The sequence below is a fragment of the Elaeis guineensis genome, chromosome 1 (assembly GCF_000442705.2).
Source record: "Elaeis guineensis isolate ETL-2024a chromosome 1, EG11, whole genome shotgun sequence".
Lineage (NCBI taxonomy): Eukaryota > Viridiplantae > Streptophyta > Magnoliopsida > Arecales > Arecaceae > Elaeis > Elaeis guineensis.
The window spans coordinates 154,871,737-154,894,569 of record NC_025993.2 but is presented as its reverse complement, the minus strand read 5'-3'; the positions used below and the strand labels follow the sequence as shown (position 1 = coordinate 154,894,569).

At 38.8% G+C, this 22,833-nt stretch overlaps 2 protein-coding genes across 3 annotated transcripts; one reads left to right on the top strand and one right to left on the bottom strand.

The window, feature by feature from the left end:
• The first annotated feature begins 9,938 nt into the window (after window positions 1–9,938).
• LOC105039154 (peroxidase 63) lies at window positions 9,939–11,401 on the top strand. Its single transcript, XM_010915183.4, has one exon. The coding sequence runs from the start codon at window positions 10,204–10,206 to the stop codon at window positions 11,212–11,214; it is 1,011 nt and encodes a 336-aa protein (XP_010913485.1). The 5' UTR covers window positions 9,939–10,203; the 3' UTR covers window positions 11,215–11,401.
• Window positions 11,402–13,096: 1,695 nt separating this feature from the next.
• Window positions 13,097–22,564, bottom strand: LOC105039153 (chaperone protein dnaJ 16). 2 transcript variants are annotated; one of them, XM_010915181.4, is made up of 12 exons: window positions 22,156–22,556; window positions 18,470–18,593; window positions 18,196–18,278; window positions 17,970–18,081; window positions 17,788–17,892; window positions 15,041–15,091; window positions 14,407–14,493; window positions 14,196–14,304; window positions 13,966–14,114; window positions 13,809–13,862; window positions 13,496–13,719; window positions 13,097–13,414 (listed from the first exon to the last, which is right to left on the bottom strand). In XM_010915181.4, exons 1-11 carry the CDS (start codon window positions 22,308–22,310, stop codon window positions 13,501–13,503), a joined length of 1,248 nt encoding a protein of 415 aa, XP_010913483.1. In that variant the 5' UTR covers window positions 22,311–22,556; the 3' UTR covers window positions 13,097–13,414; window positions 13,496–13,500. The 2 variants fall into 2 exon arrangements, with proteins under 2 accessions (XP_010913483.1, XP_010913482.1); XM_010915180.4 differs by having other exon boundaries at window positions 13,097–13,719; window positions 22,156–22,564.
• Between the last annotated feature and the right edge of the window lie 269 nt (window positions 22,565–22,833).

Genomic DNA, 22,833 nt, shown 5'->3' with positions numbered 1-22,833 from the left:
CTTTTTGAGATACAACTTTTGCTCCAGTACATCTCAAATCCAATGATGCGCATATCAATATGCTTTGACTTGAAATGAAAAATCGAGTTCTTATTCAAGTGAATTGCACTCTGGCTATCACAATGAACAATATACTTATCCTGCTTCATCTCGAGCTCTTACAAAAATCTCTTCATCCAAAGCATTTCTTTGCATGCCTCCGTCATCGCAATATATTCAACTTCTGTGGTGGATAAGATAATGTGCTTCTAGAGCTTAGATTGTCATGACACAGCTCTTTCTATAAATGTGACTAAATAATCTAAGGTCGACTTTCTCGAATCAACATCACCCGCCATATCGATATCAGTATATCCTTCAAGCGATGGCCTGTCACCTCCCAAATATAAATAAAATTTGAAAGTACCACATAGATACCTCAAGATCCACTTCACTGCCATCTAATGTTGCTTGCCTAGATTTGAAAGAAATCTGCTCACAACGCCCATTGAATGACCAATATCAGATTTTGTACACACTATTGCATACATTAAACTATTAACCGCCGAAGCATAGGATGTATGTCTCATCTCCTCCTTCTCCACATCAGTAGAAGGACATTGTTGAGAACTCATCGTGAAGTGATTGGCCAATGAAAAACTCATAGGCTTGGCTTTGTCCATGCTGAATCTCTGAAGCATCTACTCAATGTAACCTTCTCATGACAGCCACAACTTTTTGGTTTCTCTGTCACGGAAAATCTGCATGCCAATTATTTATTTTGCTGCATCCAAATCTTTTGTAGCAAAGGATTTACTAAGTTCATTATTCAACATACAAATCTTCTTCATATCATGATCCACAACAAACATATCATCAACGTACAACAAAAGAATGATAAAATCACCATCATCAAACTTTTGCACATAAATATAATGATCTAACAATATCTTCTTGTAGCCATGATCAACTATGAAGAAGTCAAACTTTTTATACCATTGGTGTGGTGTTTGCTTCAGTCCATATAAACTCTTCCTCAACCTACACACCAATCTTTCCTTGCCTTTGACTTTGAAGCCCTTCGGTTGTTTCATATAAATCTCCTCCTCCAAATCATCATGAAGGAAAGTCATTTTCATATCAAGTTACTCAATTTCAAGATTTAGACTTGCAGCTATACTTAGGACAACATGAATAGAGCTCATGTTAACTACTGAAAAAAAAAAATTTCAAAGTCAATACCTTTTATCAGGCCGAACCCCTTCACAACCAATCTTGCCTTGTATCTTAGTTGAGAAGTCTTCTCCTGAGCTTTTTTTCTGAACACCCATTTTTTCTTCAAAGCTTTTTTGTTATTCAGGAGCTTCACCAAGTCATATGTTTGGTTCTCATGCAACGAGCTCATCTCCTCTTGCATAGACTCCAGCCACTTTTGACCATCACCACATGAAATGGCCTCTTGGTAGTTTTCTGGCTCTTCTCCATCAGTAAGTAACACATATTCATTGAATTAGTATCTCCTGGATGGAATATGCCCCCATGCAGATCTCCATAATTGTGCCTCTGCTTGCTGTTTAGCTTTTACATTCTCAATATCTGGCTGTGTATCAGTACCAATAAAACTTTCTAATTCATTTAAAGAGTCCAGCTGTATGTATTTAGTACCCATTTGTATATCGCTGTCATTAGCTTCAAATTGTTGCTGTCCAATCAACTCTTCGATCTCCAAATCAGTAGAAAGTGTTCTTGAGACCTCTGCCTTATCCTTGATGTCATCAAGAAACTGATCCTCTAAGAAGATCACATCTCGGCTACGAACAATCTTCTTTCTTACTGGATCCCATAGACGATACTCGAACTCTTCATTGGGATACCTATGAAAGATGCACTCCCTTGACTTTGTGTCAAACTTTGTTCTTTCATCTTTTTGTATATGTACCAGTGCTCGACACCCAAACACTCGCAAGTGATCATAAGAGACTTTCCTTCCAGTATATACATGCTCTGAAACATCACTATCCAGTTGCAAACTTGGAGTGATATTAATGATATGAATAGCGGTCCTCAAGGCCTTGTCCCAAAATTGCTTTGACAGCTTGGCATTTGACAATATGCAGCGAACTCGCTTCACAACAGTGCGATTCATTTACTCGGCCACACCATTGAGCTGCGGTACTTTAGGAGTTATCTTCTCATATCGAATACTCTTACTCATGCAATGAACATCAAAAGGACTCAAGTACTCATCACCATTATCGGCTCGAATGTATTTGAGGGTCACATCAGTCTCTCTTTCCACCATATCATGAAATTGCTTGAAAACTTTGAGTACTTGATCCTTGCTCTTCAAGGGATAAGCCCATACCTTTCTTGAATAATCATCTATGAAGGAGACAAAGTAAAGACAGCCACCAAATATCCTAATTGACATAGGACTGCATACATCCGAATATACTAAATCAAGTACATTCCTCTTTCTTGTATGAATCTTATTTGAAAAAGAAATACGATGTTGTTTACCAGCTAAGCAATGAACACAAGATTTGAGAGTCACACCTTTAAAATCAGGTAGATGCTTCTCCTTCGTGAGGTGTAGAAGACTCTTCTTGCCAACATGACTAAAATGCTTATGCCATAGCTCCAAAAGAGAATAATTTTTCCTTATGTTCATCTCTCCATCACATACTTTGGCCTCCATCTGATATAGAGAGCAACATCTCTTTTCCTTTGCCACAATAAGGGAATCATGAGTTAGCTTGCATTGTCTCCACCGAAGAGACTGTAGTAGCCTTCTTCATCGATGTTTCCAGTAGATAGCAGATTATATCAAAAATCTGATACAAGCCTCATATCTTTGAGCATCAACTTAGTGTTAGATGTATGTCCTAGAAGTCAATCGGATCGACACATTAAATTTTTTTAAGACATAATTTTATACTTGATCTAATTAATTAGGATAATTAATTCTATTCACGTAGTGTATGTGTCCATGAATCATGCAGAAAATTAATAAGATGATGACGTATATTCTCAAGAATTGAGAATTTGAGATATGTGTCTTTGATGATTAATTCTTAAATTGCTCCTGATCAAAGAATCATCACAAAGATGGTGATTGATTCGATAAGATTGATGCACGGATCACTTTTTTTAGGATAGAAGAGTCTCGAGTCTACAGTGTGGGGATATTGGAGTGAGAGTGCAGGTGGTTGTTAGAGAACAATAGTACTGAGCGTGACCAATACGAAAAGTCACTTAAATGCTACTCACTCGTCGGTGACATTCTCGATGCTGTAGTTGTATGAATAGTTTTTAGACCTGCAGTGTCTCGACCGTTCACAATGAGGTTGCTATAGTTTGACTACATCATAACTCAATATCCTAGCCATACAGAATTTTGAAATATAGATTAGCTACGTAGGTTCATTATAGGAAAAGGATGTGCACCTAGATGAGATCTATCGATCTTAGTAGGAAAGAAGTAGTCCTATGTGATTTATCAGATTGAGTTCGGAAGATCTTGGTCAGGACAGTGTGAATGATAAAAAAAAATTTTCATCAGATTTTACAAATGAACTCAAGTTGAATAAATCTTACATATGACAGACAATAGAATTTGACGAGTTTTTCATAATCTCCATCTTGTCAGGACTTACGATAGAAAAACTGAATCACACGATAACTATACTTAGAGGTTCATCATTCTGTTCTGCTAGATTGCCACTACATGCTACTAGATATCACTGGTAGATTGTAGGACCAACAAAAATTATTTTGATGATTAATAATTCTCGATTGATGAGTTAGAATTATTCCAATCCATTGAAAGATGTTTCAATGATATTTTAATGAAGATTAAAATATTTCTTACTATCAGACAGAATAGAACCTATGGGGTCATACATAAAAGAGGTCCTGACTGATTAGACTATCGAATTATGATTTTAAATCATAAATCATAAGTGATCTTAATTATCAATTTGATTGATGATTGAACTTAAATATAAAAGTTATATTGAGGACTTACTAAGAGTTAGTAAGTTATAGGAAGACTAAATTGTAAATATTGATAGATTTTTGATTTGATCAAATATTAGGATTGAATCTTAATTGAACAAAATCAAATTTAATTTAATTAATTTTGGTTTGAGCTTGAATCTAATTAGGTTTAACAAGTCTAATGAGATTAGACCTAATGAATGCTTGATCCAAACCTATCGTGATTAGGTTTGACCTAATCCTTAACACTATTTGATTTCGATTGGATCCTAATCAAATTAAATCAGAATTAATTTGATTAGATATGGTTTGACTCAAACTAGGTTTTATAAGTCTAATGGGATTAGATTTAATAAATACTTGATCCAAATCTATTTAGATTGGGTTTGACCTAATCTATCCAAGTCAAAAGAGGAGATTAAGCTGCAGAAGGACTCTTCATTAAAAATGTCTCACGCCCCATATTTCTCTACGTGAATGTTATTTGTGTTAAGAGGAAGAGGGCATGGAAAAGTGTGGGCGACACTAAAATTTCAAGAGCTCTTGGACTCTAAAACCCTAACTACCTCTATTCAAAGAGGGGATAAAGGGGCGCCTCTCCTCATGAGATAAGAAAAAAAAATTTGGACGCCCCATATGAGAGGATTGGCGTGAAGAAGAAGAGGATTTTTAGGATGCCTAAGGGTTGTTGGGCGTTGGGAGCATCTTCAACGTGAAAGGAGAAAATCTTGGGACAGTCCTTCTACATCTCTTATTTCTTACAATCAAAAGTTGGTTATTGAAGATAACCTCTTTCTCTCTCTCTTTTGTCCAAAGGTTGGACATGTTTCCTTCTTCTTCTCTCTCAAACTTGTCCAAGAGTTGGACATTAAAATCAGATTTAATCTGATTTTTCTCTCTTCCATAGATGTCCAAATATTGGATATAAAAATCAGATTTGATCTGATTTTCTTTTTTTCATTCTTGGTTCATGAGATAGATATAAAATTTTTCTCTCTTCCAAAGATGTCCAAGAGTTGGACATGATTAAAATTAGATTTGATCTGATTTTTTTTTATTCCATGAGATAGATGGTTCTCCTCTACTTTTTTTTAGATCTAGTCCAAAAGTTGGATAAAAAAGAAAAAAAAAGAGATTTGATCTCTTATCTTCTTTTATAGATCTTGAATTTTCTCTTGAGAAGAGAAAAGTAAAAAAAATCAGATGTGATCTGATTTCATCATCCTCCTATAGATCTGCTTGATTCTCTTAAGAAGAGAATCAAAAGATCAAATCGATTCGATATTCCAGAGAGTGATCTCTGCAAGGAAGCTAGCATTCCGGTGAGATCGAGTCCTCCTAATCAGATCAGCCTTGGTGGATATCCGTAGAGGTCGAATGCATATGTGGCTCTGCAGGAACCTCACAGATTATCACAGACCATCGGATCGTGGTAAAGATATATCCGCACAAAGGTAAAAGTCTAAATCTGATTTTTATTTTTCAACATCTTAATTTCAACATATGAACTTTCCTGGCATGTGTAGATTAAATCTATATTTATGCATATTAGATTTAATATAGTTTTAAATTTGGATCAGTTTCAATTTCTGCTGCATTCATGATTTTTAAAAATCTCTATATTCTGATCTTTGCATGCATATCCCAGAAGTCGGACTTCTTTTATCTAGAATCAAGATTGGTCTCAGTACAGATATCATCGATTCCCACTATTTTGGAAGAGCCAATATTGCCTATCTTAAGCATACCATTATGACTTTGATAGGATGAAAAAAAATCTTTCCGAGAAGTAACATGATACGAGGTGCCCGAGTTAATCACCCAACTCGAGCCATCACCAACAACACATAGACTAGGATTCAGTGATGAGTAAAAGATAGCCTCTCCTTCAGCCATAACAACTAAAGACTTCTTAGATTCTGGTCTCTCTTCGCCCTTCTTCTTTTCTTTTAGCTCATTCTTCAATGTATAACAATATTTCTTAATATGATTAGGCTTCCTGCAACGATGACAGTTGCCTCTAAATCTTGATTTTGATCTCCTCCTTGAACCATCATGCTTTGTTTACTTGTGATCCATGCTCCTCCCCCGCTTTTCAGCAACCAATGCATCAGAGAATATATCAACAAGTTGATTTACAATCTTCTGTATTTCATTAAGGTGCTCGACAATAGAACTTCCCTCAACATACTTTAGATTTACAAGCTTTCGAATAAAAAAAACCTTGTTGCCTGCAGTCTTCCTTTTATACATGCTTTCAAGCTTTTTCCACAAATTCTGCGGACGTCTCCATAGAAACAAGATGAAAGACATCGCCATCAAGCCATTGCCTGATGAAACCGATAACTTTTCGATCAATTCTCTCCCGTTCACTATCTTCCATGTCTCTAGGTTTCCCATTTTTTCCAAGCAACGGCATATCAAGATCTTGGCACACCAATAGATCCTCCATTCGTATTTTTCAGATTGCTCAGTTGTTCCCATTCAAGCTGATCATCCAATAGCTTTTGCCTCCATCTCAAACCTCGCTCTGATACCATTTATTGGGAGGAGGGAGAGATAATATTATAGAGACAAAGTAAATAAGGCAAAAGAAAAAACTAAAGAATACTAAGATTTTACGTGAAAAAATCTGAATCGAAAAAAAATCACGGAACCAAGCCAAACCAATCACTACTTTCAAAAGATCTAGTACAAAGATAGTTACAAGTAGAATCCCTCAAAAATAAATAGAGGGCAAAGATCTATCACACAAAATAGATCTCTCCTTTTCTTCTCAAGAAAGGCTCCTCATGCCGCTCAAAAACCATTACAACAAAATTCTCGTGACCCACCTTTAAATAGGCTTCAAAATCTTAAAAAAATTTGGCTCAAACCACGTCATGATATTGAGTCGACTCAGTCTCAAACTAAGTCGGCTCACCTGAGACTGAGTCGACTCATAGAAGTATTGAGTCGACTCAAAAATGTACCATGCCAGAAGTCCCAAAAAACTGCTTTCTGTCGGGTGTTTTTTCTGAGACATAGTCGACCTACATTGAGACTGTGTCGACTCACTTTGAACTTAGTCGACCTGGTAACAATATGAGTCGACTAAGATGCAGAATCTACTGTCCTGAAACATTTTTGCAAATCTCTTCCTTTCTTGAGTTTCTTCAAACTTATTATTCATGTGTATCATCTGTTGGGTCATCCTCGTTAAGGAGGGACAAAACCCAACATTTATGTCAAAAAATTGATCAAAAATATTTATATGCTATTTATCTTCTCTGCAATCCACCTAAAAATTGATAAAGTAATAGATAACCTTCTTGGTTAAAGGTGGGAATAATGATTCATGCCAATTATCCTAATTCAAATCCAACATAAAATTTTATGTTTATAACACTAATATTTGATTCAATTCAAATTTGGAAGCTTACCACTCTCTCATGTATAATAAATATAAGTAGATTCAAATTTGAATAATGAATAATTTGACATCATCTTGTTCTATCACCAAGCTTTCTTGTCCCTTCCGGGAGACCTTAGCCGAATTGCCTCCATGTGTTATTATTCTCCTCCAAATCTCATCCCAAACTCCCCCTTCCACGGAGGTCCATACCCTTATCATACACTTCATTTTTGTGTATACTCTGCGTTCCTCTACCTGTTGTTCTCCCATGATCCCTACAATCATGCTCCGTCCGTTTAGGCACTCGCCGCTCCAGGCCTGTTCTTTCCCCGGTCCACCATCTTATCCCTGTTTTCACTTCTGTTATTATTACATACCTTCTCACGGAGTTGCTTCTAATGGACCTTTAACCCCCTTTCCACCCAAAAAATAAAATAAAATAAAATAAAAGGAAGTTTAACCCCTTTTCTCTCTCTCTCTCTCTCTCTCTCTTTCCACCCCACCCCGAACGCAATTATATTTGGATTTAGATTCACGAGCAATTTGATTTAGATATAATTATGCAAGTTGTGGTCATTATCATCTGCATTGCTCTTACTCTCTCTAAAGTTAGGAATGTTAAAATTTCATGACAAAAATTTTATTTTGGACTGAACTATCACAATCAACTAACTTTGTATCTGTGACAGTCACATGGACAAGACTATAGTGACGCAACAAAGAGTGATGTTAGCCTGTAATGATTCTCAAAGTTCACTATGTGCTACACTTATTAGATCTAAAGTAGAAACTAAGCTTCACATAGCAAGGTAAATTCCATCATTTTTAATTTTTTCCATGCTTGCTTAGCTACCCACTTTTTTGGTAATGCGTCTATATTAAACGGTTCTAGTATAAACACATCCACTAGAGTCAACAAGCAATAGATCACCAACCTTCCCATGGGCTTCTCAAAGCAATGCTAGTTGCCCTCAATAACACCATCATTTTGGGGTAGCAGTTGGTTGTCCAACTAATCATGGTTATTGAGCCCCCCTCCCAAACAATGCCAGTTGCTCTTTTGTACGGCCATGTTACAAACAAAACCTTCCCACACCCCTCTAAACTTCGTTAACGGGACCATAGTATCATAAAGGTGGGATCCCGCTGCAGCCATAAAAGACGAGTTAGAGCTTTGAATTACAAAGCCAACTCCGCCATTAACTTCTCCATCCGTTACATAAATCTTGAGAAAGTAAGGGGATGGAGGCATGCAGGTAATATGGATAACATTAGGAAGCACGGAGACTATAAAGAAGAAATTAATTCAAGTTTTTCCTAGCTATCAGAAATCCTATAGAGGTATTTGAGTGGATAGACTCCGATGCTTGGCGAGAGGCTCTCAGAAAACTCACTCCACAGCTTCGATCTCTTCTTGGTGGGGTTGGCGTTTGCAAAATAGCGGACCGTGCTTTTGGGGGGCAAATGATGGTCCGCGTTTTCAAATATTAGACAGCTAATGAGAATCACATCGGTAGCTAAAGTTTAATATTTGATGCAGGAGACTTCGTTAAACTTGTCATGATTACAAACATTTTCTAGCACCTAGAGATATCATGCGCCATTATGGCCAAGCATATGCTTTTAATTTATTTATGAACTTGGAGACTTTTATTATCACCACAGCTTAACTTCATTTATTTTTTTCTTATTTTTAGTATAAAATAAAATTAATATAGTAAGGAAGCTATCCTTCTTTTTATAACCCTTTAGGTGGACCACCTCTCTTTCAACCACCCACACAATGTACCGCATCTGCTTGCGAATCCCAAGCAATGGGTCCCACCAAAACCAAATTCCGTGGGGTGTCCGGCGCAACCCGCCGCACCTTCCAAGCCCACAGACAGCTGTTTCCATCAATGCGAGTCTATGTTTTACATCTGTAACAATATCATTAGCGTGGCCATAGTGGCAGCGAAAACAACACGAGTGGGGAACCAGGAAATGGGTTCTGCCGTTTCCATGGACCCACACGGCATACAAAGGGCCCCACATAAATGTGACAGCTCTGTCCAATCGCCTTCCTTACCTTCCCCGTTACAAAACATCGGATGGATGGTAATCCATATCGTATTATGTATATGCTTCACCATCCATGCAACCATTCCCCATACTCCATACTCCACCCTCTCCCAATGTCTACCTGACACGAACCCATCTCTGTTTGGGACCCACAAAACCTCTACAGGTGTCCACCATGCACACACCTAGGATAGCTCTTGACTTCCGAAGGTACTCATGTAATTCACCCCAAGATGGATATTTTACTTAGATGATACCTTACGCTTAGATTAACACAATCCGAACGGTCCGCAAATCACACTCCCCCCATTTCGAGGCAATTAAACTTTTTTTTTTTTTTTTTTTGCTGTCTCCTCTCTCCACTCCATCCCATGTGCCGTGGCGCGCCTCTGTCATTCCGTGATGCACGCCCTCTCTGTCGCACTCTGTTACTTGCTCACCATCTCGAGAGGTCCCATCATAACATATCCGAAGCAAAACCACTCCCCAGCTCCCCCCCAGACTCCTAGATCCTTCCCCTTCTCCTCTCCCCGCTAAAACCCCTCCCCACCACCACCTCCCCTCTTCCCCCATTACCTTCCCTTCTCTTCCTCCCCCATTCGATCCTTCTTTCTCCCTTCTTCTCCCCGAAACGGAACCAATCTGCTTCCTCTCTCATCGGACCCCGGCCCTCGAGTCCTCAGGGGAGGCAGATCCGTTCAATAAAATAAGGAGGAATTCTGCGGGACCCCAACAGAAGAAGGGAGGAAAAGTACCGACATTTTGAGAGGATGGCGAGGCATCTCCAGCACTCCTCGGCGCTCCTCGCGGCGGTGCTCGCGGGGGTGGTGGCCCTGTCCTTCCCGGCGCCGTCGACCGCGAAGCTGGCGCTCGACTACTACCAGAAGACGTGCCCCCGCGTGGTGGATATTGTGACGCAGGTGGTGACCAACAAGCAGATCGCCAATCCCACCACTGGCGCCGGTACCCTCCGCCTCTTCTTCCACGACTGCTTCGTCGGGGGCTGCGACGCCTCCATCCTCATCTCGAGCGGCGCCTTCAGCCGCGCCGAGCGCGATGCCGACATCAACCTCTCCCTTCCCGGCGACGGCTTCGACGTGGTGGTCCGCGCCAAGACCCAGCTGGAGATCCAGTGCCCCGGCGTCGTCTCCTGCGCCGACATCCTCGCCCTGGCCACCCGCGACCTCGTCACGATGCTCGGTGGGCCCTTCTACCACGTCCGCCTCGGGCGCAAGGACGCCCTCGCCTCCAAGGCGGACACCGTCGAGGGCCACCTCCCCCGCCCCAACATGACCGTCTCCCAGATGATCTCGATCTTCGCCGCCAAGGGCTTCACCGTCCAGGAGATGGTGGCCCTCTCTGGCGCCCACACCGTCGGCTTCTCTCACTGCAAGGAGTTCGCCAACCGGATCTACAACTACAACAACGGCGGCCCGAACGCGTTCGATCCCTCGATAAGCCCCGAATTCGCCAAGGCGCTGCAGAAGGCGTGCGCCAACTACATCAATGACGCGACCATTTCCACCTTCAACGACATCATGACGCCGGGGAAGTTCGACAACATGTACTTCAAGAACCTTGCCGGGGGATTGGGGCTTCTGGCTTCAGACCAGATCCTGATGTCGGACTGGAGGACGAGGCCCTTCGTCGAGCTCTACGCCGCCAACAACACCGCCTTCTTCAATGACTTCGTGCACGCCATGGAGAAGCTGAGCGTGTATGGGGTCAAGACCGGGAGGAACGGAGAGGTCCGGCGGAGGTGCGACAACTTCAATAACTAGTAAGTCTGAGAGGAGATGAGATGTGGTTATGGTCGTCGTCATTTCTTGACGCTGGTAATTTGGATTGGAATAGATTATTGGTTGATGAGAGGCGAGTGCGGTGGAATTATGAGTGGGAAGTTGACATTAATCTGTTTGTTATTACCAAAGGATATGAGAATGGGAGATCAAAATTCTTTTTTGTTTCTGCAGTTTGTCACCACATACAAGTCGTATTTCATATTTATTTGGATATATAAAACCTCGTGATGATCATAGTGTCAGGCAGATGCCAACCTGTTCATCTGGTCTGGTCTGGTTAATAAAAGGTTTGAATCTTAATTTCCGCCTATTTTTCCTTCTTTGATTCTTGCAATGTGAGACGATTTGGAGATAGGCACGTAAGATTTTCTTTCCTGTTATGCGGAGAGAGGGGAATTATAATGTTTCAGTATGTCACGGAGGTCTTAGATTTTGGCTTGGGAAGCTGAGAGCGGAGGTTATGTTGTCATGCGATGGTGTCGGTTGGAATCTCAGGCAAATGCAAGACATCATGTTTTCTTGTTGTGTAGTCTGTATTTCATAATTTTTGTCCTTTCATTCATCAGTTAGATGTTGAAATCCGTTACTATCGAAACTCGTGTTTTTGTTTGGCATTCTGCAGTGTAACAGCTATAATACTTTTTGGAATGTGGTGAAGCAGCTATAAATTAGGCTCCGCCATGTTGCATGATCACAGGGAACGCATGAGACCTCTTCTGTCCGACTTCCAAGTGCTTGTGAGACGCCGATAAGATCAATGCAATGTCATTTATTCTATTGCAACTTGGAATTCTATATTTCCTCACAAACAAGAACCTCGAGCAGAGCCGATGGCAGGCAGGTGGTCACGGTGAATAGGATTCTATCGCCCATGATATCGAGTGAAAACTGAAAGTTTTTGAATGCTTGTCAAGGGAGCTTAGGATAGTGGATGGCATCAACGAAGATGGCAGATAACAGGGTTTAATATTGCTGGTTTGACATACAAGTGACGAAACGAAAGGAATCCTGTGATTGCATACTCTTCAGAGTTAGGGTATTTCTGTTGGAATTGTGCAGAATATAGGCCATTCGGAATACCATCCGAGGAGACTTTGCTCGGATTTTCGGCACAGGTCCGCCCTGGAAACAGCAGAGTTGCTCCACAATTCCAAGGCACCACAAACTAATCAATCAGCGTCGATCAGAAACATTGTCATTAGCATAACTGATTTCTTAATGGTAGAACATCCGATTTCCTTAAAATCTTAACTTCCCGAAATCAATGCGGACTATCCTCGCCACCTTTGACTGCTAACGACGGCCAGATGCACAAGTACGAAAATGCTTTAGCACTGGTGAGACTCCTATTTAGTCAGAAACTGGAACATATTTCGGTGGATTAAAAGATTTATCAACACAATTTGTTGCCTCTAATTGAGCCAAACTCACTCGTTCTCTCATGGATTTAAGTCCAGCTTTATTGGGGGTCTTGATGATTCGATCATCCTGGCAAGGCCTATAGGTTTGCATCCAGCCGTTGAGGCCTCTCTGTTGGCCCGAACTCAATTTGTTTTGGGAAAACGTAGACCATGTGAGGTCCAGAAGACTCGTTGTACCTCTGCACCAGAGGTGGATCTGTTTTCTGAAGAATGGTCAAAAGTCGCAGCAAGAAATGGTTCAAACTTCAAACAGGTGACTCTCAACAGTATCCACCTGCTTGCTTTGTAGATAAAGCATAATGCCTCCCTTGTTAAAGGAAGAAACCAGAAACATAATCTAATTGATTCATACTTCTATAAGACCCACCACAAGGTATCATGATGGGAAGGACAAGTCGCATTTCGGACGGCCTATAGATAAAAAGAAAGAGAAAAACATGGACAAGTAAATTAATTTGCTCACTAGTGAGAACTGAAAATAATACAAATTTGATCATGGACACGGACTACAACTTTAAGTTCTAGCATTTACATCATCCCTCCGCTTCAACCTAAAGGCAGAGCAGATTCCAAAGGAAAAAATGCAAGCAAAGGGTTGCTAAAATATTCTCTTTGCTAACGTCTATTTAGAACCCTTGAATAGAAGCAAATAATGACAAGGAATGTAGGGAAAAGAACGAAGATAGGATCAACAGATTTCCTGCATGTTACTACTGAGCATACGTGTGAATATTCAGACACCGGAGGAACCGGCAGACCTACAACGATGAACTAGATGAAAACGTAATGCGAATAGGCAAGAAAAATAAAGCGGGCTAAATAGCTGAACAATCTCCCACCTTGTTCAACAGGGCTTCCGCTTGTCCACCTTCAAGTGAATATTGAACCATTTCCTCCTTTTGGGACGGTCCCTTGATTTCTTTTCTCTTGCTTGGCAGTCATCTCCACTTTTAGACCTCCTGAATGAAGCTCTAATCTTGCTGCTACTTGAATTCCGTTTTAGAGGTGAAATGTTGGTGTAGGAGGCATGGATGAAGTTCCGTTCCTTTAGGAGCTCATCGATCTAAAGCAGCAATCAACAAGAAATATTATATGAAAAGATCAATGGGGGTAAGAAAACAAATGACCAACGGAACCACAGGCTGAACTCACAGCTTGCATTTCCTGAGCATATCTGCTTGTCATCTCAGTGAACTGCGCCAACACCTGTCAAACATGAAAGGCAGAAATGCCACCATGAAAAGGTAGATATTGGGGGAAAAAAATGCATACATGTAAAAAAGCACTATTTAGAGTAGGAGCAACACACCTCTCTGTACTCGGTCTCAAACTTAGATATTTCTGCCCTTTTAGTTAGAAGTTTTGCCTCTACATCCCGGAGTTTTTCCTTTTCAGCTGAAAATGGTTCAGCACACATGACCTCTATCGTGTAGTTTGCACTTTTAAAGAAGTTATCACCTGAAAAAGATTTTTGAAGATAAATATAAAGCATATCATCATAGCTTGGCACGTATGTGGCACATAACACAACCAACATACCATACACAGCAAATATGTGGGTGCCAGCTTTCAGCTCATTTATTTCGCATGGTTGAAATCCATCTAATCTCTTGAAGAAGGCAGCATCTGGATCCCTTGCAATTGCCATCTAGGAGAATGAAATATTCAAATTAAGAGAAAAAGTTCCATGAAGCAGCACTCTGAAAGACTAAAATTTGCTCGCAAGATGCTTAATGCACATTCTCCTTACCGAGTTACCATGATCAAAACGGTAAACAGGAAAACCAAGAAAGAACATTCCCGCAGAAGTAACCTTCCCTGTCTTTATACTGTCTTCCTGCACCAGACTGGATGTCAGATATGTACATCCTACCAACGAAATCTAATCCACTAATATATTAAGTCCTTTCAATCAAAATATGATATATACTGGATCACATCTACTAATCTACAATTTGTCTGCAACATAATGTAAAAGATGATTCTGCTTGATAAAAAGGTTGCAGTTGTCAGAATAACAACGATGATGATATAACATTTGCAGCTGCAAATGAATATTAAATGTCTGTACATGAAAGTATCAAGAAATAGTTAAGAAACATCTTCTAAAATCTGTGTACAGGCATTTCCTATTCCAGATCCTTACACCGTATTACATGTTACAACATGACATATCAATATGGATGAATTATCATTTTATCAGTACCACTACATGACATATCTTATACCAAAATGGAATTTTAAAGACAAATGAAGAGCACCATAAATGTCATAACGCAAAGTTTATATGCTAATCAGTAATAATGAGTTGGCAAGAAATAAAGTAGGTAATAACAAAGTGAGGCGCCTAGAAACCTTAACTGTTCACTTCCAGTATTACCTACCTGTAATGCAAGACTCAATCCACCATTGTCTTCCTGCTCAAAGTACAATAACTGCAAGCAAAATAGCACATTTGAATGATAATAGTGTTAATTGCAATTGAGACACTCTAATAGCCATAAACTAATCTTTGAAAATATATATGCTTTAGATGCGATATGAAAAACATGCACAAATGGTATAATTTGTGTGCAGGAATAAATTCACTTTCAAATACATCAATAGAGGCGAAGTACAATAGACGAGACAACATGCACTCATTTTTAAATTGCTTTACTTTGAAAATTGATTCCAAGTCATTAGGTTAAAATACACTTAAGTATATTTGGCATTACAGCATGTAGTTCCAGCAAATTTGCCTACAAGATATGCCAACTCAAGATTTCAGTGTTTACCCACAACATGATCACTACTATGAGGAAAAACATAAGACCATAGCACAAGACTTGACCTAACACCAACATACAACACTTAACCACACCCAAAAAATAAAAATAAAATAAACAGATGAAGAAAGGAAGGAGGAAATTAAGATGTTAAAAGACCAACCAAACAGTGCCTATGGCCCTTAAGAATTAAGATAAGCTAAATCTGTGCTAAAGAGATCAAAGAAAATGAATGAAGTGAAGAATGATGAGAATAGATGATAGAAACAGAGGAAAAGATTGTCGGGTAATAAGAAATAGAAAGGGGCACTTGGCGAACTTAGGTTGGAAGTTGTAACAAACCCTATTTCCTCTGCATCTAACAATGAGTGGACCAGATAATCTGTTCAGATCCATATATGTGTACGTCAAATAAAAACGGATATAGACATGGAGAGACAACTATTTGATCCATATATAAATATCTAGTTTTGTTTGCAATCCTACTTAGTCTTATATAGTTCTTATGAACTTCAAAAGAAAACAAATGACAATATTAATGCCTTTTACTTACGTCACCTTCCGTGTAGTAATATCTCTAATTTGGTTGTTCATAAATTCTAACAATGTGATTTTTATCTGCATTTATATCCATGTTGCCAATATCCAATTTGCATCTACATCCATTTTTAAACAAATACGGATATGGACTTTAACATCCAATTAATATATGTATTGTATCCATTACTGATAAACTAAAAACACAAATGGATATGAATAATACTGATAATCTGATCCATTTTCAGCCTTATTGGTTGGTTACCTATAGTATAAAATTTTGCTCTTCGATGAAGACATTCTTAATGATTTTAAATCCTTAATAGCTGGAACTGCTTCACAGAGGTGCCCCATCTGCTTTCAAATCTCCTCACTCCAGCATTTACTTCCTTACATCCTGTTCCCCCACCTTTCAATCATGCATTGAGATGGTTAAGGTTTCATAACTTATAATATGTGAATTAAATTTATAGCAATGCCACCTAGGCAACTCAAATTGCTAATTGGTGGCAGCACACTTCCACACGCAAAACTGTCATAAATTATATATTAGTTTGTTTAATTTACTTCATTAAGTGTTTTTGGACTTAAAAAAGCAATAAACATCATAAAAATGTTTACAGAATCTTAGTTAAAATTCTTCAAAATAGGAAGTCTGAACCTTGGTTAATTGGGAAGTCCTTATGATGAGAAAAGTAGAAGTTTTGGTTGATTGAAGTCCTATTTTCAGAAGATTTGTGTCAAAAAGTTCTTGGTGTTTTGCAATAGTTGTATTATGGTTTTGGATTTATCATAATTGTCTTTTCATGTCAAGTAGTGCCTCTTTATATAGGGCTCGGAGGTCATCCGAAAAGTTTTTTTTATCAATATTGCATTATGCATTTCCAAATTCACTTAAGAGATGAAAGTCAGAAAAATGTTTATAGAGTTTTAGTTACCTTAAGAATCCATAAAATTGGTCGAGCAAAGTCAATATTTTGGTTCAATTTGAAGTCATACTTTTAGTAAATTTGTGTTGCAGGATTTCTAGTTAGATGGTTGGTTGCATTTGGATGGTTTTGGGCTAACTGTCCTTGGTGTCATTTAGGTATCTCTTTGTGTTAGGAATGAGGTCATATCCAAATATCTTAAACAATAATTAATTTTTGAAAAAAGAAAATTTGTTTTGGTGTCCCTTCTATTATCCATCTATAGACTATTTCTACTCATTGGCACCAAAGTAATATTGCTCCATCATGACTTGGAGGTCATAGGTTTGAAAGATGGTAATAATCTCTCCGCATGTGGGGGTAAAGCTGCATACATTTGACCCTTTCAAACCTCATAATGGTGGAAACCTTGTACACCAGGCTGCTCTTATTTCTACTTATTTCAATATTCCCTTTTCTTGTTCTTCTCCTCCTTGCATTTGCACCCTTTTTTCTTTACTCGAACAAAAATCTTGTAGCCTTGTCCTTAAGGCTAAATCACCAACTTCTTCCTGATACAGGAAACTCAGCTTTAATTAGTTCCTAGATGTAAATATTAAATTTCCTGAATTTATCTTTTGTTGTAAAAAAAAAAAAATACAATAAAATGAGAGTAGAAGGAATAGAAGAGGCCTTTATGCAGTTAAAATATTTGACAAAACAAAAGAAACTAAATTTAGAGATATCTCATCCAAACGGATCATTATACACTGAAGTAGAGCGATAGCTAATCTCATTCATATTTATTGTTATATTGTTTAAAAAGATAATTATGTCTTCAAACTTTAAACCATCACATGTAAAACCTTAATGCAGTTAAAACACAAAAGATTGCATCTTTTCTACTAGCTATATGACCTTGAATTTGCTTTTATCAGCTGATTGCACTCGGCACACAAATCCCATCCTCGCCTCCTGTTCTGTTATTTCTACAGAATAAAAATGCGCAGACTGCTTTTCTACCTGTGCAATACTGAAACATTTAGAGATGACACAAAATTAGATGTAATAACTGCAAAAACAGGAGGAGGAGAGCTCACCTTTCTGAACAAAGACTGCCCCAACTGAAGTGGATGAATGGTTACCACAGCATTCAGTGCTTCCTCCAACACAGTTGCTGATACAGTTGTCTTAATTGGCACACCAAGTTTACTGACATGCAATAGACATGAAACATATATGATAATAAAGGATCACAGCATAATGCATAGAATATCAGAAGATAGATAACATTAAGCAACTAACTTCTACCGAAGCCAGTTTTACCTAAAAAGTGCAGCAAACATTGTGTTCACGGTACCTAGACTTGACAGATCAAGCTCCAATTCTTGGCCATCTGATTCAACAGCCTGGATAAAGGAACCTTGATCAGTGACTAAACATGGTAATCAGCGTATGAGTTAAAACTACACATAATCCTGATGAACAGAATAAAGATCCGCAGCAGATATCTAGAAAAACTTAACAAGCCATATTGAAATGACCTATCTTGTGACTAAACACAAGCTAAAGAATTTCTGCATAGACCTACATAAATTACCTCAAAACCAGATGTGTCGTACTGACGTCGTCTGTCTGGATCCGACAATATATTGTATGAATATGTGACTTCCTTGAACACATCAGCTGCTGCAGGATCATTAGCATTTTTGTCAGGATGGTACCTGAAAAGCAAACAAAAAACACATGATAAGGCAATATTGTACACCATAGAATCATCAATGATCAAAAAATAATATTTTATTCAATAAAATTAGTCATCATCATAATCATCAAGTCTCTTTGCAACATTAGGGTTTGGCTATCTGAATCATTGTTTCCCAATTATTGCTACTCATGGTGATTGAAAAGAAATTATCAGAATCATTTACGCATATATTATGAACTAGCAATAACATCAGGCCTTTCAGATAATAAAGAGCTGTGTGACAGGCCAGGCTATAGACACTTAATAAATCATATCTTAACTGGTTTCCTCTTACATATTTGTTAATTGTGCCACTTCTGAACTTCAGCATGAAGTTAACACACATAAATTGAGATTAATAATTTGTTTCTCTTATATTCTATGCAAAGGCTTGGGGTGTGTCTTCACCCTTACACATCTCCACCTAAGATGCACTCCATTTCCCTCTTTCACCAATGTCACCATGCTCAGCACGCGCGCACACACACACACACACACAAAAAAAAAGAAAAGAAAAGAAAGAAAGAAAAGAAAGATTTAAGAGGAGGGGCATTGTATGGATGATTGTCATTGGATCAATTCATCAAATGTTTCTCATTAAGCATAGCAATTGTGTAATGATTGACAAGTCTTTCCCAATAAGATAAATGACAATCCGATCCTCTTCTCCAATCAGATTCAAAGCAAATAAAAAGGGTTTTTTTTAATTTTCATTAGACAAATTCTACTCTTCTACATCAAACAAAAGGATTGTCAATTTGTATGCATGAGTTTATAAATACTTGATGAAGGTTGTTAGAAAGATCATGAAAATGTCCAGTACAAATTGAATGGAAGAGTTAAGGCTGTTATGGTAATGGTTATGGTATACAATTAGGTTAATTAAGCACTTGGACTTATTCTTGAGTTCAGTCATCAGAAACCATTTGCACAATGATTATAAACAAAAATAAAGGCTGTGGTTGCTGCCGACTAAACAGTTAGGATGTCCCAGAAATCAAGTAATGAGGAAAGATAAATAAGAGGAGAGGGACAGTTGAATTTTTGGAGGTTCAAAATGCATAAAAGTTTGCCGACCTCCAAAAGTAATTCTGGTCCTCACCATAAATGCTGCTTAAACCACCGTGATATAGGAGTGGTTTTTCGCCCTATCGCAACGGTAACGTTGCTCCATTGTGACCTAAGTGTCACAAGTTTGAAACATGGAAATAACCTCCCCACATGAGGGGGTAAGGCTGCTTAAATCTGACCCTCACTGGGCAATGGTGAACAAAGAGAGAGACAGAAACATGGAACTAAGCTTGTTGAAGATTAATTTCTCATAACTATAATAAAATATCATATCACCTAAGACTAATAACCAGAGACTACAAAAGGACATGCACTGAGACCTTTGAACCTTATCACATAAAATCAAAAAATACCACTACCTTGTCCTACAGACATTTCCTAGTCTTGGAAGGTGAAATATTGCAAATACATATCTTATATGCATAAATATGTTCATTTCGAGATGATCATCAACAACTATACATCATGAAACCTTTTGGTTTCAAAATTTCGACCAACCAAAATACCTTAATGTTTCTCCACATGATAAGAAGTTTAAATAACTAAACATGGAATTACGATAAGAATTAAAGAGTACATGGTCCTAGATTTGAGGCCGGAAGACAAACAAAACAGAGAGTTTAAGATTTCACAACAAGAACAACATACCTATTTGTGATTTTTGACAATATAATAATAAGCTTGTCCTTTCTAAAAAGCTTGTAAAGAATGCAAATTCTACAGCAAACCCTAGCCAAGATCCAAATCCTACTTTGAGTATTGAACATCTACAATGACACAAATAAGATCCCCTAAAGAATGATCAATATGTTCAAAACTCACAAAATATTCAAAGCATATGAACTATATGTAAGCCCTCATTTCGCATGCTAAAAATCCAAAACCACTGTTCAATGAAGTGATACTCTGAAATGTGGATTATATTGTTAAAAAAGGGTTCGCAGATGATTTTCCAGACTAGAGTTTGGATCATGGTTAGAGCTAAAAGCAACACTTCAAAACTATGAAGCAAATACCAAGCAGCACAAAATGTGGGAAAATAATTCTACAAAATGTTGTAGATGATAGATGCACAACTTGGCCTGCATAAGATTAAGTGCACCTTTTACATGACTCATTTGACATTTGCATGGACCCACTTTACTGCTTTGACACAGCTTGCGGGTAGGGTGGGTTAGTAGAATCAATGCACAGAATTCATCCTTGAGTTCAACAAAGACTTCCTTTGTTAGAATCCAATGTGGTAAGGCCTAATAATTTCGTTGGTGCTTGAGTTAACTCCCAAAACCTTGGGTCAGTATTGCTATGTGTTTGTTATGCAAGTATTATGTTTTCATTGGTGACAGAAAGAATAAATGTTGGTGTGAGCATTGTGCTCTGCACTCATGTCAACATGCTCAATTGCAAAGATATTGAGTGGCTATCATGAAAAAAAGCACAGAGGACATCACATTGTACTTTTTAACACTTGATAGGAATATAAGGAATTGGTGCTTAATAGTTAATCATACACCTGACCATGCCATGGACTGTAGAGGTTTATATAATGAATTCCCCACATCAATTTATTTCTGACAATGTAACAATGTTCTCTGGTGCTTGCCACAAAAATGATCATTTAGTGAAGCCCCTGTCTTGAAGGTATATGCTTGCCTCATTCTGTCGGCTTTCAGCATTCCTAGCAGTACAATCATAATATTAATATTTTCTCCTCTGATATTATTACAAATCCTCAAAAATGTGATACATCCGAAAAGTGATTTTGAATTTCAACTCCAAGATTAAGCTCACAGATAACCATCCACATATATGGGAAACATGGCCTAAAGGATATAAAACCCAATACTCTTTCTCAGCCTCATTCTAAGATCAAATATATTCATGTCATTTCGAGTTCAAAAAAGATTTCCTCTCTGAATTCTCTGCACAAAAAGTGAAATCCAAACATCCAGATATCAGATGCACGATCCAGTGGGCAACTCAACAATCAAATCTTGAACGGACATCTTAGCCGAGTCACAAAGATATGTCTTTTTCAATCCATTCAAATTCTGCAAAATCTATGATAAATCAGAATATCACAGTTAATTCTCATGACAATTAACTGATTCAACTACCATGCATTACATGCATCTGAGAAAACAGGAATTTGTACTAGTATCAAGAAAAGAAAGACTCATAACACTCATGCTTAGCTGCTGCAGGATCAATTACGAGTGATCATCCTAGTAAAAACAACCCTTCTCTTAAACAAACTTGTCATAAAATATATCAAAGAAATTTCTAATGCTACAAGAGACTGATTGAAATCACAATGCAAGAAAACAAACAAAAGTAAACGTTAAGATGGAGTTTTCAAAGGCATAAACCCTGCCTGTATGATGTTTTAACGTTTCCATTTACTGGATTCGAACGAACAAAAAACGAAATAAAATGTAAGTGGGAGAGGATAAATCAGGGGAACATACCTGAGAGCCAATTTGCGGTACGCGCTCTTGATTTCCTGATCCGTGGCATTGCGACCCACACCAAGAACCTCGTACGGGTCCCTCCTTTGCTCCGGCTTCGCGGCGGCATTCCCCTTCTTCTCTGACTTGGACGACGAGAATCCCGGCGACGGCATACTCTCTCTCCCCCAAGAAACCGAGCAAAGAAACCTAACCCTAAGCGACTCAGATCCCACAGCGAACCCTCGTCACCGAAGATTCCCGCCGGACAGCACGGATCTGCGAGCACAATTCGAGGCCTCCCGATCTTTCATCTCGAAATCGATCTGGAAGCGAAGAGACGGAACGCGGCGAGCCCGAGCCAACAAGAAAAAGGACGAGAGAGGCACGGCCTTCGAGCTCGAGCCAAGGAATAGAAGGACGCGAGGAAGGAGGAGGGGTGGGGGGCCGGGGGGAAACCAAGAAGAGAGCGAGAATTTGGAAGGGAGGAACAGGAGGAGAGGTTGCGCTTGTCCTGCTCCCCAGGAACAGTGGTGCCGTTAAACGGTCCCTCTTTTTAGCCCCCCCCCCCCCCCCCCCTCTCTCTCTCTCTAGTCCCACAGCTCCCTGAAAGAATCGTAACTCGATCTTTAACTTCAAGGTCGGATATAATGCACACGCGGGTTGATCAATCGCCGTCCGATGATTTACGCCGACGCA

Coding starts and splice junctions, on each gene's coding strand:
- LOC105039154 (XM_010915183.4), top strand. CDS start 10,204: ATGGCGAGGCATCTCCAGCACTCCTCGGCGCTCCTCGCGGCGGTGCTC.
- LOC105039153 (XM_010915180.4), bottom strand. CDS start 22,310: ATGCCGTCGCCGGGATTCTCGTCGTCCAAGTCAGAGAAGAAGGGGAAT. Junction 18,082..18,195: donor ATGTTTGCTGCACTTTTTAG/GTAAAACTGGCT, acceptor ATTGCATGTCAG/TAAACTTGGTGTGCCAATTA. Junction 13,720..13,808: donor ATGCTCAGGAAATGCAAGCT/GTGAGTTCAGCC, acceptor TTGCTGCTTTAG/ATCGATGAGCTCCTAAAGGA.